The sequence below is a fragment of the Theobroma umbraticum genome, unplaced genomic scaffold, assembly GCF_002168275.2.
Source record: "Theobroma umbraticum cultivar Fairchild unplaced genomic scaffold, ASM216827v3 scaffold_56.0, whole genome shotgun sequence".
In the NCBI taxonomy this organism is placed as follows: domain Eukaryota; kingdom Viridiplantae; phylum Streptophyta; class Magnoliopsida; order Malvales; family Malvaceae; genus Theobroma; species Theobroma umbraticum.
The window spans coordinates 12,759,503-12,773,295 of record NW_018397256.1 but is presented as its reverse complement, the minus strand read 5'-3'; the positions used below and the strand labels follow the sequence as shown (position 1 = coordinate 12,773,295).

The following is a 13,793-nucleotide window of genomic DNA, read 5'->3' as shown; positions in this document are numbered from 1 at the left end:
ATTAAACTATAATACATAAAATATAAATAGTTAAATACGATATATAGAATTAATAATATCTTTTTATACTCAAGATAATTTTCTTTCAATTAAACATAAAATGTAAAATATATTCAAAACATATACTCAAGATGATTTTTTCTTATATAATTAGGATTAATAAAAGATAAAATATTAATAAAATTTTAAACAATAACTAATAATGCAATACTAAAACTTATATTTGAGAATTACACATATAATAATTTTTTAATTTTTAAAAATTAAAATTATTAAAAATAAAATTCACATAACAAAAAAAAGAATCATGACAAGTAGAAGATATAACTTATATAATCAAAAAAAATATAATTGATGATCTGTAGAAATTTTTTAAAAATTTTTTAAAAATTTAAAATATATAAACAAATATAATAGAATTGAAACAAATAAATAATAATAATAATAATATAAGAAAAAAATTAAATAAAAAATTTATCTTTTTATAATTTCACAATATAAAGGTCAAAAAAATAAATAGAGAAATTTAAAAAATTTAAAAATTAAAAATTTAAATAAAATTAAATGAAATTTGTGAAATTATTTTATTATTTTTTAATTATATTAAATATTTAATAAAAATTATTTTGAAAAATTATTAAAAAATATATAATATATAAAAAATTTCATAAATTTTGAGTAGGCGGGTGCCATACAAGGGGACGCTCCGCCCCTGTTCTTCCAATTTCTTTGAATCCTGATTGCTCAAGGATACTTTAAGCAACATTCTTGTGCCATTTCACCCATTGGCTGGGAGGTTGGGAAGTTGGGAAGGGATAAAAATGGTAGACTTGAGATAATATGGAGTGCAGAGGGAGTATTATTTGTAGAAGCCGAAGCACTGCTGCCATAGATGACCTTGGCGATTTTGCACCTAGCTTAGAACTGCGGCAACTGGTTCCAACAGTTGACCACTCTAAAGAAATCTCCTCTTTCCCTCTCATTACGATACAGGTACATGCTGGTACTAAACAAGAATGAGAAACTGTGTTGCATTGCTGGCTGGTATATCAACTTCTTTAAGCTTTGGGCAAAGATAAGCTCTATCTTAATTCTTACGTGCACTGCAAAGGAAGCTTTTGATAATTTTTATGCATTTCTAATTAGTTTCAGTTTTTTTTATTAAAAAATTCAAATTCATGCGGTTAGGAATTAAACTATTGCTGGCAGTGGCCTTTTGAGAGAAAAGGCATTAACAGAGAAACTAAATAGAGAGGAGTGAGAAAGGAAAAAGGGCAAATGGGAAAGAAGAGATAATAAGGGTAAAATAGGTATAAAATTCATGCCCTATCGGGCCTTCAATAAAGATCACCACGGCAGTCGCGTTCCCTGCAGTCCTCACAAGCCAGAAAATTGCATGACCAGTGCCCCGCCGGCGGCGAAGTACCGACGATGATGTAGCAAGATCAATAGATGTCGACCGGGTAGGTGACGACCGAACAGAAATAGATCCAAAGAAGGTTCAGTCAGCACGGTGAGATCGTCGAGTCGAAGCTCCGTTTGCGCAGACATCTGACTCGATCCAACCCGAACCGGGCCTCTCTGTCTATGATCTATGATCCCTGATCCGTGATATGGCGGTGGTGGATTGGGCTTGAGCCGTATGTTCCTTAGCTAGATTTGACGACGTTGTCAGGTTTTTCTCTCTATGAGCACAATGTCTTTGTCACTGGTAGTAGACAGTATTAAATAATAAATAATTTTTTAATATGATATTTAATTAAATTTTTATATTTTTATTTTAAATTAAATAAAATTTATAATTAATTGATTGTTAATTAAAATATTATTTATATTTTTACGTAAAATGACGAAATATTTTTACTTTTCAAAGCACACCATGGCAACATTCTTTATTCAAATATATAAAAATATAATAAAATAATAAATGAATATTTGACGTCGGTGATGGCAGCAGCCTGACGATTTTGACTTTCGTTTGTGAGAAATATGACCAACGTATTGTGATTGGATATTGTTTTGTTAACAATTTTTTTAACGGAAACAAAATTTTGAATATTTAATTACCAATTTTCTTCTTCAAGTATTAAATTCATAATTAAATTATAATTTAGATATTAAATATGTAATTAAAGTTTTTGATTATCATTAAAAAACAATAAGACTTGTTCGTTGCTTAATTAGTCCGTAGAGCTAATTATAGGTGGCACTTCCAAATAGGTTAAATATCATTTAAACATAATATTTAAATTTTTTTTAAAATTTTTAAATTTTTATTTTAAATTCAATAAATATTTATAATTAATAATTAATTTAATTAAAATATTATTTATTATTACATGTCATATAATACTTACTAACATACCATAATTAATTATAATATGATATATTAATTTATTATGATAATATAAATATGTAATATTTTTTATTTTTTATGTTTATATTGATATTTTAATTAATAATAATTAATTAATTATTAATTATATAATTTAATTTAATTTAAAATAAAAATATAAAAATTTAATTAGATATAATAAAATAAAATTTTATTTAAATAATTTAAAACCTTACTTAAGCATTATGCCTTCCTTTTGTAATCTTTAGAGGATCCACAAATAATTCCCGTGGGCACAAACAATTTTCCTTCGGTCAATGATCATCTTTTCTTGATTTCAGTTCTCTTCCTTCCTCGTATGGCTGAAAGAGAGAAAAGGTAACAGAGCAAGAAGCTGTTTCCTAGTTCCAAGTCACTTTCATGCATCTCATAAATCTTGAATTGAAACTGTAATCTATTCAACAAGGAAACTTTTCAAGATTTTGAGATTTGGGTGTCCTGTTAAGTACAACTTACAAAGGTAGGCCACTTATCTTCCCTTCTACGAGAAATTATAAAGACTGAGCTTAGTAATCATTGCAGGAAGTGAGGAGATGAAGATTACCATCAATGGATCAACCATGGTACGCCCAGCTCGAGACACGCCAAATCGACGCCTGTGGAACTCGAATTTGGACCTGGTGATATCCAGGTATCATGTTGCCTTGGTATACTTCTACAAGTCCGATGCTTCTTCCAATTTCTTTGACACCCAGTTGCTTAAGGAGTCTCTGAGTAACCTTCTCGTCCCGTTCTATCCCATGGCTGGGAGATTGGGATATGATGAAAATGGAAGACTCGAGATAGTCTGCAACGCTGAAGGAGTATTATTCATAGAGGCTGAAACTGCTGCTACCATATATGACTTGGGCGATTTTGCACCGAGTTCGAAACTTCGGCAGCTGGTTCCAACAGTCGACTATTCTGGAGATATCTCTTCTTTTCCACTCGTTTTGTTACAGGTACAAGTCTTCACCCAACAATAATTGAAGTAAGGCTATCACCTGGTGCAGATTATTACTAGTCTTTGGTTAATTACCAAGTTTCAATATCTTTTATGGGTTTTCTTTTCTCTTTCAATTAGAGTCTTCAAAATTTATCGGAACAACGCTATTTAAGTATTTTTTGCTAGGTGACAAGCTTCAAACATGGAGGGGTTTGCCTTGGTGCTGCATTTCAACATACTTTGGTGGATGGGTCATCAGTTTCTCATTTCATGAACATTTGGTCTAACAAAACCCGAGGCATATCCATTACTGTTACCCCATTCATTGACCGCACCCTTCTCCGAGCCCGGGTACCGCTAGCTCCTGCATTTCACCATGTCGAATACGATCCATCTCCTCCCTTGAGCACATCTATTTTAACTCTGAATTCTCAAGTTGGTCCTAAACCTTCATCTACATCTATTTTCAAAATCACTGCCGATCAGCTGAAAACCTTAAAATCCAAGGCAACCATGAATGGCAGCACGACAAACACAAATTGTACCACATACGATATCCTGACTGCACATATATGGCGTTGCGTGTGCAAAGCGAGGGGCCTCTCGGATGATCAAGTGACCAAGTTATACATTCCAATCGATGGACGGTCCAGACTACATCCACCTCTCCCACCAGGCTACCTTGGCAACGTGATCTTCATAGCTGCAACGACTGCTCTATCAGGTGACCTCCAATCCGAACCATTTGCGGATACAATACAAAGAATCGACAGAATGGTAAAACGGATGGACGACAAGTATATGAGATCAGCTCTTGACTACATAGAAAGTGTACCTGATATGAAAACTCTTATGCGAGGAGCACATACTTTTCAGTCCCCGAACCTCGCTATCAATAGCTGGACGCGGCTTTCGTTTTATGCTGCAGATTTCGGATGGGGTCGCCCCATGCACATGGGGTTGGCAAATGTAATCCACGAAGGAAAGATATATATAGTACCAAGCCCGGCTGATGATGGGAGCTTGTCGTTGGTGGTATGCTTGGAGACATCCCATATGAAACAGTTTGAGAAGTGTCTTTATGATTTCTTACTGCCATTTGCAAAAATAAATGCTCGTTATTAATTTGTTTTCCCTAGTATTATGTAACTTTGAGAAGCTCCTTTATATGATTTCTGTATTAGTATTAGCTTTAATAAAAGATAGCGGACTCCAACACTGCTACACACGCAAGATATTTGCACTCAGAATGTCCTTTGATTCTTTCTTGTTCAAAACATATACACTTATTAAGGATAAACAATGGACATTTTTACTGTTCCTTGTACATTTTCGCTGGGTGACCACTTTTAACTGTGGAGGAATCTGTACTGGAGTTGGAGTTCTTGATGTTATGTCAGATGGGACATCCACATTTTACTTCATCAGTAGCTGGTGTGGAACAGTTTCTAGAAGCATTTTTATGAAGAGTTGATGTCAATTGACAAAATAAAGGCTCGTTATTAGTCGTTGTTCTCTTTATCAACCTGGAACATAATTAAATCTGTTTCTTTTGCTCCAATCCTAGTTAAAGAAATACAGATGTAGAAGCTCTGATGCTTGTAAGGAAAACACAGGAAGACAGCCCTATACTCCTGTTTCTTTGTCCCTATCTTGAGGACGACAAGCATTTGGGACAATCGTCAGGGACGATTCCAACCAATTTTCCATTAGATCATTATAGGATAGATTCCTCCTCCCTGCCATCATTTTGCATGAGATGTTTTCTAGCTGATATATCAACTTCTTTAAGCTTTGGGCGAAGATAAGCTCTCTATTTCATTGATGCATCGCTGTTTATTGAATTTGACTTGGAAAATTAAAGAGTCAATAATGGCTTTTATGATTAAGATTTAGATAATGCCAACAAAGAACACTATACGTGGTGTTATGCATGTTACCTTGTAAATGATGCTTTACACTTGTTTTGTTTTGTTTAACAAGTGTTAATGATGTTTTCTATGTGTATGTTAACTATCTTGTAAATATTAAAAGTGTTGACAATGAAAGTAGTGAGAGTTCTGATGGTTTTATGCAATCTCTATTTCATGAATTAAAAATAGAGACTAATATCAATAGCCTATATCTACTTTTAGGTGCAATCTCACCATGGTATCAGAGCAGAATTAAGTTTTTAAGGGACCGTACAGTCAGTTGAATCCAAAAAAAAAAACTTTCTCTGAAATAGACTATACACTCACTTGCAAACATTATGGCCTCTCCCTCTTCACTAAATACTGCATTCAACTTTCAATCACCTCTAGTGTTCAATGGAGAAAATTACCCAATTTAGTCTAAGAAAATGTACTCATATCTTAAAGGTTTGGACCTCTAAGATTCTATTAAATTAAGAGCTGAAGTTCTAGCTCTAAAAGATAATACAACCACAGCTCAAGTCAAGCAATACCACTAGGAAGTGGCTAAACGATATCAAGCCTTGTCTTACATCCAGGGAGCCCTTACAGATGCTATGTTTGTAAGAATTATGAGGTGTAAAATTGCTAAAGATGCTTGAGAAAGACTGAAAGTTCAGTTTGAAGGTTTTGAAAGAATAATAAAAATGCAGATTATGAACTTCACTAGGGAGTTTGATACAATGAGAATGAAGGATTCTAACAATGCACAAGACTTCATCAGTAGACTTATGAGAATTGTTAATCAACTCAGACTTTTAAGAGAGAATATTTCAGAAAGAAGAGCTGTTTAAAAGGCCTTTGTATCTCTACCAGAAAGATTTGAAGCTACAGTTGCTTCTCTAAAAAGGGAACTCTCCAAAATGTCACTATCAGATGTAGCATATGCTCTCCAAGCTGCTGAAGACATGAGGGTTATGAGAAGTGATAATGTAACTAAAAATGCCTTATTTGATAGAATGAAAGGAAAAGTAGTGAGAGAGACAAGCACAAGAAAAGGCTTGATTGAACAGAAAGAGAAAGATAAAGGGGTTCAATCTGTATATAGAAATCAATAGAAAAAATACAAGGCTCACATATGTTCTCACTGCAAAGGAAAGGGTCATGTTGAGGCTAGCTATTGGTTTAGACCAAATGTGAGGTGTAGAAATTGTAACCAATTAGGGCATGTACAGAGAGTTTGCAAGAACAAAGTTGAGACTCAAGTCAAGGTTAATGAACCAGTTAAGAAAGTTGTGATACTCAACATCTCACATCTGATGTAAATGTGATTGTTAAGACCTATATAACAACCCTAGTTTATCACTACTAGCAATTTGAACTTAAGCTTTTGAGGGTCACGTGGTTTAAGCCCAAAAAGCTGTTGGGCCAGTGGTTGGACTTGAGTCGTTACAAATGGTATCAGAGTTTGCGCCAATTCGATGTGAGATTTCACATTGCTCTGGTGAGAGATGTGATGTGTGACCTTGACGAGGACATCAAGGATCTGAATGGGTGGGATTGTGATACATAACATCCCACATCTGATGTGAATATGATTGTTAAGACCTATATAATAATCTTAGTCTACCACTACTAGCAACTTGAACTTAAATTTTTGAGGATCACGTGGTTTAGGCCTAAAGAGTTACTGGGTTGAGTCATTACAAATGGTTAATACTTATTCTCTAAAAAATTATTTTATCGCGTAACATTATATAAAGAATAATGAGAACAACCATTATAAGTGAAGCACTACTTCATGCAGAACAACTAGAATAAGTGGAACATTACTCCATGTGAAACAATTAATACAAGTAGAACAACTATGTTGTACAAAATAATAATTTCACATAGATGATAGTGAAAGTAATTCGAAATATGTGATAAGGTTCATGGGTTACTTTCGTCTTGGGATGTTCCGGAGAGTTTGGCTTGGTGGTTTAGATTTGGAGGTCGTTAAGAGGTCTCTTTTAACCTTTTTCCTGAAATACAAGTGTTTTCTACTTTTTCTTTATTCTTTTATATTTGTTTACGTACAACCTTTTCTCTTGTGCCTGTTTATATATAGCTTCCTTTCTTGTACCTATTCACGTATAGCTTTTCTTTATTAGCTTCTACTCGAGAATAAGTCTTATTAAATATAATTATTTCAATGGTCACATAATAAGTTTTTAACTGTTATTCAACATTAACTCTCAGTAACGGTTACCTAACATTAAAATTTTCCTTAATGATATCATTCATTACGTGTATTAAAATCTCTTTTTGTAACTGCTATTTTTGACACTATATATATAGAACCTTCACAACTCAAAAAAAAAACTTTTCACAACTACTGGACTCTGACTCATAGCTTTTCTCCTTAGCTTATTCTCACTTAGAACACTTATTTTTTTTTTATTCTCTTCCACCTGCCACGGCATTTAGTGTTTCAAGAACTGCTCTAATCTTCCTCTCCATCACCTCTGGTACATCCCTTACTTGTTTGCAACGTTTTCTCTTCTCATCACAAGAACTCCGTTTACATTTAAGCTCAAAGAGTTGCTGGACCAGTGGTTGGACTTGGGTCGTTACAAAAGTTGAAACAGCTGAAGAACATTTGTTTATGGCTAAAACTAAAGATTTAAAAACTGTTGATGTAAACCTTTGGCATCTGGATAATGGAGCTTTAAATCACATGACTCCAAATATGAAGCTATTCATTGAAAAAGATTATCAATATTGTTCGAAAGTTGAGATTGGGAACGGCGTTTATTTGCAAGCAACAAGAGAAAGGTTAGTTCCTATTCAAGCTTCCTCTGGTGCCAGGTATGAGTTTAAAGTTCTTTTAGTGCCAAAAATCAATAAAAACCTATTAAGTGTAGGACAAAAGCTTAAACATAATTATGTCTTATTATTTGAAGATATGTCTTGCACTGTTCATGCCCTTAATGGTGAATATATGATGAATATCTCCATGAAACAAAATTGTTTCCTAATAAACTGGAATGATGCATGTTTGCAGGCAATAGAAGTTTACTCAAATTTGACTTCTTTGTGACACAAGAGATTTGGTCACTGTAATTATAATTCATTGGTATAAATGAGTAATTCAGGTCTTGCAAATAAGCTCCTTAAATTATCATAATATAATCCTATTTGCCAAACTTGTCAACTAGGAAAAATAGCTCGAAACCTTTATCCCACTGCTAATTTTAACAAATCAAAAGATAAACTTAATCTTATCCATTTAGATGTTGGAAGGCCTTTAAGTGAAGAGTCGTTAAATGAGAGCAAATACTTTGTTACACTTATAGATAATCTGATCAGGTTTTGTTGGATATTCTTTATGAAACAAAAGTCACAAACTTCCGGTTGGATCCAAAAGTATAAAGCTCGAGTTGAGTTAAAGTCTAATATGAAAATTAAGGTACTTAAATAAGATAATGTTGGTGAATACTCATTTTAAGAATTTTCTCAATTTTTTAAAAAAAGAATCAGTTAAAATTATAAAAAAATTATTTTTAAAACTATCTTACTTCTGAAAATTATTATTTAAAATACCCGAAGGACGATCATTGTATCATTCACATAATACAAGTGTTAAATATCGTTTGTCCCTGTCCATTGCCCTCTTCTCTCAGCCACCGATTACCCATAGCTTTATTAGTTGTAAAATATTATTTAATCTGAACCACATATGTCCCTATCAGGAACAGCCGAACACGTTACGGTACAATCAGGATTCTGCCTAAATAAGCAAGCAGGACAACCATAAGATAAAGCCAAAACCTCAACGGCAAAGAGGTGTTGAAACTCACCTGCTAGGGCGCATGTGCATTTTCCTGACCGCTGCCCACAGACTTTACCATATTCCAACTAAGACGATTTTGCGCACCTTTGCTTCTGGCATACAAGGTATGAGCGCTCCCCTTCCCTAAGAAGTAGTTTCTGAAACTATGGCGACCATAGACGGGTAAGATCGGAAAGCATATTTCAGAGGAGATTTTGTGGTTTCTGTGACCACTGCAGTCACTTTGAAGAGATGGAGATTACCGTAAAGGGATCAAGCCTAGTACGCCCTGCTAAAGAAACGCCCGAAGAGAACCACTGGGTCTCAAATCCGGACATGGTGATGACACTATATCATGTCCCCCTCGTGTACTTCTACAAACCAGACGGTTCTTCGGATTTCTTTAAAGGGCAAGTGCTTAAGGAGGCTTTAAGCAAGACTCTTGTGCCATTTTACCCCATGGCTGGGAGGTTGGGAAGGGATAAAAATGGTAGGTTCGAGATAATATGCAACGCAGAGGGAGTTCTATGGGTAGAAGCTGAAACAACTTGTGCTGTGGATGACTTTAGCGATTTTACTCCTAGCTTAAAACTCCGGCAACTAGTTCCGACAGTTGATTACTCGAAGGATACCTTCTCTCACCCGCTGGTTATGGCCCAGGTTAGTGTTCACCAAACAAGAATGAGAAACTGGCACACTGTAAGTATATAATTACTAGATAAATAAGAGTTACAAGGCGATTACGGACTAGCCTTGATTTAGGATATATATATTATGTTTTTGTGTTGTTTAGTTTATTTTAGTTTGCAGAACTCATAGAGTCAACTCATGATTAAAATCTTGCTTCAAGATGTACTCTGAACAATTACTAACTACTAATCCTTTAAGATCAAAGTAGGATAGCAAAAAAAAAAAATTATTACAGAAAAAGATAAAAGGATAGGCGATGGAAACTGGAAAGCTTGATTGTATGTTTTTGCTAGGTAACTGCTTTCAAATGCGGTGGAGTCTCTCTTGGAATCGGAATTCACCACACTTTGGCTGATGGCACAACTTCCCTTCACTTCATCAACAGTTGGTCCGAGATAGCAAGAGGCTTGCCCCTAATCAGGGTGGCGCCACTTATTGACAGAACTCTTCTCCAAGCACGGATGCCACCAACGCCCAGATTTCATCATGCTGAATATGATCCACCTCCTCCCTTAAACACCTCAATGTCAATCTTCAAATCTCGTCCTAAGCCTAAACCCTCATCTATATCTGTGTTTAAGATCACACTCAATCAACTTAATACCCTAAAAGGCATGTCATTCAAGAATGAAAATTCAACTGAGTACAGCACCTACACTATCCTAGCTGCACATATATGGCGTTGTGCCTGTAAAGCTCGGGGCCTCTTGGATGATCAACCAACCAAGTTATACATGCCAACAAATGGACGCCCCAGACTACGTCCTCCCCTCCCATCAGCCTACCTGGGCAATGCAATGTTTACGGCTTCATCAATTTCTCTGTCTGGAAATCTCCAATCAGAACCATTTATGAATACCATAGAGCGAATTCATGGAACATTGAAAAGGATGGACAATGAATATCTAAGATCAGCTCTTGACTACCTAGAAAAACTGCCAGATATAACTGCTGCGAGGAGAGAAGCACACACTTTCCAGTGCCCAAATCTAAGTATCATCAATTGGATGCGACTCCCTATACACGATGCAAATTTTGGGTGGGGTCGACCCATATACATGGGCCCGGCAAATGTCGTCCATGAAGGAAAAATATACCTGCTGCCAAGTCCAACTGATGATGGGAGCCTGTCACTGGTAGCATGCCTAGAAACCTCTTATATGAAATCTTTTGAGAAACATCTTTACGAAGGCTTAATGTCATTTGACAAAATAAAGGCTCGATATTAGTCTTTTGTTCTCTCTATCAGTATGCAACATATAAAGATGTTCCTTTTTTTTTTTTTTTTTTCATGAACTAACTTTTTTGGTTTGAATCCTATTTATTTGTATTTGCTGTATAAAGCAGAAGCTATTGTAAGAACCGACTCTAGCTATGTCAACAAATAAGAAGAGTGGAAGATTAAAACCAAACCTACAAGGAAGATAGAGATTGTATTCTGGATGATCATTGAGAAAGAGGCGGTTAGGTAAACCTAATACGAAACTTATATCTTAACTGTGAAATCAAATTGTTGGTACAAGAACAATGAATATGAGTCTTGCATTCTTGCTCTAGTCATATCGTATCTACTTGAGCCTAATTTTCTCATATAGCTGCAGTGATTTTGCTCATCTTAAGATTTATTGTAACTGTAATTTAGACATCATGAGTTAAGTTTTGAGAACACTGTGAAAACTCAATGCTCTGAAGGGCAAATTTGGAGGATTTCCAATAACAAGGAACTAAAACTCAAAGGTTTGCTTGCCTAGCACGTGATATGGGGAAGAAGCAGATTGACAATTTCCATTGTCCAGGCTCCACAAAGTTCCCACCTGATTCTTGCATCTATGGATGTCCAAGGAAAACAAAAACTCCAAACATGCCCTTTAGACATCCAAATGTATCTCTATCATGCAACTCAAGTCCAAGGAAAAACAGTCCCACATTCTAATGGCAGCTTATGACACAAAATACGAAGCACCCCACAGTCTAACACTCTCAACTGATAAATTAGAACAACAAAAATGTTTGGCCAGAAATTGATTATGACATCCTAATCTCTGCCATATCCTCGTCCTAACAACAATATCAAGTAATAATTCGAGTTCTTGGTTTGAAGCAGACCATCTATCTCATCATGTTTCCATATAAAGCATTTGACATATACTTAAAACACCACCAAATGCGATTCCAACAAAGACCAAAGAAACCATTACAACAGCACAACATCAAGATTAATTAAAGAGAAGCAACACCTCAATGTCAACTTAAACACAAAAAAAAAAAAGAGGAGTTTTAGCTCATCACATTTACAGCATAGACAGATAATTAAAGAATCCTAGGCACTGGAATAACAAAGTGGACGCATGTACTTGTCAAAGTATTCATCACGATCCACAAAAACAACGGCATTGAGAGCATAGATTATCCCAGGAACGTATCCCAGAAAAGTTGATTCAGAATACAGTAATACACAAATACAAAGCTAAGAAACTGAAATCATGTTCCTTCCCTAGATTCGAAAAACATCAGTTTGGAATCTCTCATCATACAATCTCCAATGTCCATACCTCTCAGTATGAAAAACTGACCTGGGTATATATAAATGCGGCTTCTTTACTTCCTTCAAATCCTTCAAACTCGATGTCGCATTGCCAATATCCCGACTAGTCAAGTTAGCACATCCAAACAAATCCAAAAACTCAAGTTTCAAACACCCTTCACAGATCGAACTAAGACCTTTAGCGGATAATTTCGAGAATCTGATTTCGAGATGTTCCAGTTGAGGCATGAATTTCCCGATTGCAGCTGCTTCTGTGTCCCCATCTTGTGGACACGCATTTAGATAATCATTGGGAACAATTCCCATGTGTTGCGACGGGTCTAACCAATTCATCAGGTTCCGTTTTAGGACCGTTAGATTGGGACAGTTCCGACCTATTAACACCAGAGATTCGTGCGATACTTCGTAGCAGTAACTGATGTCGAGTTGTTTAAGGTTCCGACAATGATACGCTACTTGAGCAATCGAGGCATCGGTCACGTGAGGACAGCTTTTTACAGAAAGAACTTGGAGATTTGGACACCTGGCATAAAAATTGAAAATTCAAAGATGGAAATTTAGGCAAATATGGAAAACAATAAACGGCGTCGGAGATGAGATACCTTTGAGCGGCGAAATTGAGAGAAAGATCGGAGCAGTGACGGGTAAGGATCTCGGTTAGATTGCCGTTGCTCCATGAGATAACGGATCGGAGCATGGAGTCGATTTTTCTTTCGAACTCGGGGGTCCACCAGCGGGGTGACTCGGCGGGGAAATCAAACCGAGTTTCGAGATCGAACACGGAATTTAGCGTGGGATCCCTGCAGGCGTTGAGCCATGGTTTGCAGACAAGCATAGGGCCCGTCCATCGGTGCTCGAAAGTGAGTCGTGAAAGGATGTTGACGAGGCACTCGTGGGTTAACTCGGCCCAGTCGGAGATGAGTCCAGACTCAGTGTCTGTTTCCCCTGTTCCTTCTTTACCCTCCATGTTCGGGAGGACCACTTCGGGAAGCCCCAAGCAGTTTTTCTCTTGTTAAACGATGGGATGTGTGGATAACAAGTTGGATAATACGGTAATTTTACCAGGAAAGGGCCCCTATCTAGTTAGTGGTTACCGCTTGGCAGTACACGTGTTCGATTGTTCTTTTTTCTGAAGTCTTTAGCAACTTTTGCTTTTTGCTTTTTTTTTTTTAATTTAATAAGCTTCGCTTGTATCTTTTATAATTTAAATTTTTTATATGAATTTTTGTATGAATTTTTTTAATTAGTATGATGTAAAAATTTTTCTTAATTAGTAAGTTATGAATAATTTCAATCTTTATAAAAGATTAAATCATTATTTGTTTCATTAAAATTATCAAAATATTCTCAATTTTAAATTATCTTATTTATTTATATTTAAAAATGTTTTTATAATTTTATTAAATACAATTAATAAAATAAAATATTTAAAAAATTTATAACTATTCAAAAAGTTCTTTATTCCTTTAATTACATTCAATCAAAATCTTCATACTTTAATTTTAAATTAAAATAAACTCTTATAATTAATA

The 13,793-nt window shown here is 35.3% G+C and overlaps 3 protein-coding genes and 1 pseudogene across 4 annotated transcripts; 2 read left to right on the top strand and 2 right to left on the bottom strand.

Annotated features, from left to right (window-relative positions):
• Positions 1-771: 771 nt before the first annotated feature.
• LOC110411567 (hydroxycinnamoyl CoA quinate transferase-like) lies at positions 772-4,565 on the top strand. Of its 2 annotated transcripts, XM_021421780.2 has the most exons (4): positions 772-1,675; positions 2,677-2,855; positions 2,918-3,336; positions 3,507-4,565. In XM_021421780.2, exons 3-4 carry the CDS (start codon positions 2,929-2,931, stop codon positions 4,443-4,445), a joined length of 1,347 nt encoding a protein of 448 aa, XP_021277455.1. In that variant the 5' UTR covers positions 772-1,675; positions 2,677-2,855; positions 2,918-2,928; the 3' UTR covers positions 4,446-4,565. The 2 variants fall into 2 exon arrangements, with proteins under 2 accessions (XP_021277455.1, XP_021277456.1); XM_021421781.1 differs by lacking the exon at positions 772-1,675 and having other exon boundaries at positions 2,614-2,713.
• A 4,442-nt stretch (positions 4,566-9,007) lies between these two features.
• LOC110410584 (shikimate O-hydroxycinnamoyltransferase-like) lies at positions 9,008-10,961 on the top strand. Its single transcript, XM_021420353.2, has 2 exons — positions 9,008-9,686; positions 10,010-10,961. Exons 1-2 carry the CDS (start codon positions 9,279-9,281, stop codon positions 10,943-10,945), a joined length of 1,344 nt encoding a protein of 447 aa, XP_021276028.1. The 5' UTR covers positions 9,008-9,278; the 3' UTR covers positions 10,946-10,961.
• A 971-nt stretch (positions 10,962-11,932) lies between these two features.
• Positions 11,933-12,168, bottom strand: LOC149527565 (PMP3 family protein At2g24040 pseudogene; annotated as a pseudogene).
• On the bottom strand, positions 11,933-13,382 carry LOC110410585 (F-box protein SKIP1-like). Its single transcript, XM_021420354.2, has 2 exons — positions 12,864-13,382; positions 11,933-12,784 (listed from the first exon to the last, which is right to left on the bottom strand). The coding sequence occupies exons 1-2, from the start codon at positions 13,226-13,228 to the stop codon at positions 12,211-12,213; spliced, it is 939 nt and encodes a 312-aa protein (XP_021276029.1). The 5' UTR covers positions 13,229-13,382; the 3' UTR covers positions 11,933-12,210.
• Between the last annotated feature and the right edge of the window lie 411 nt (positions 13,383-13,793).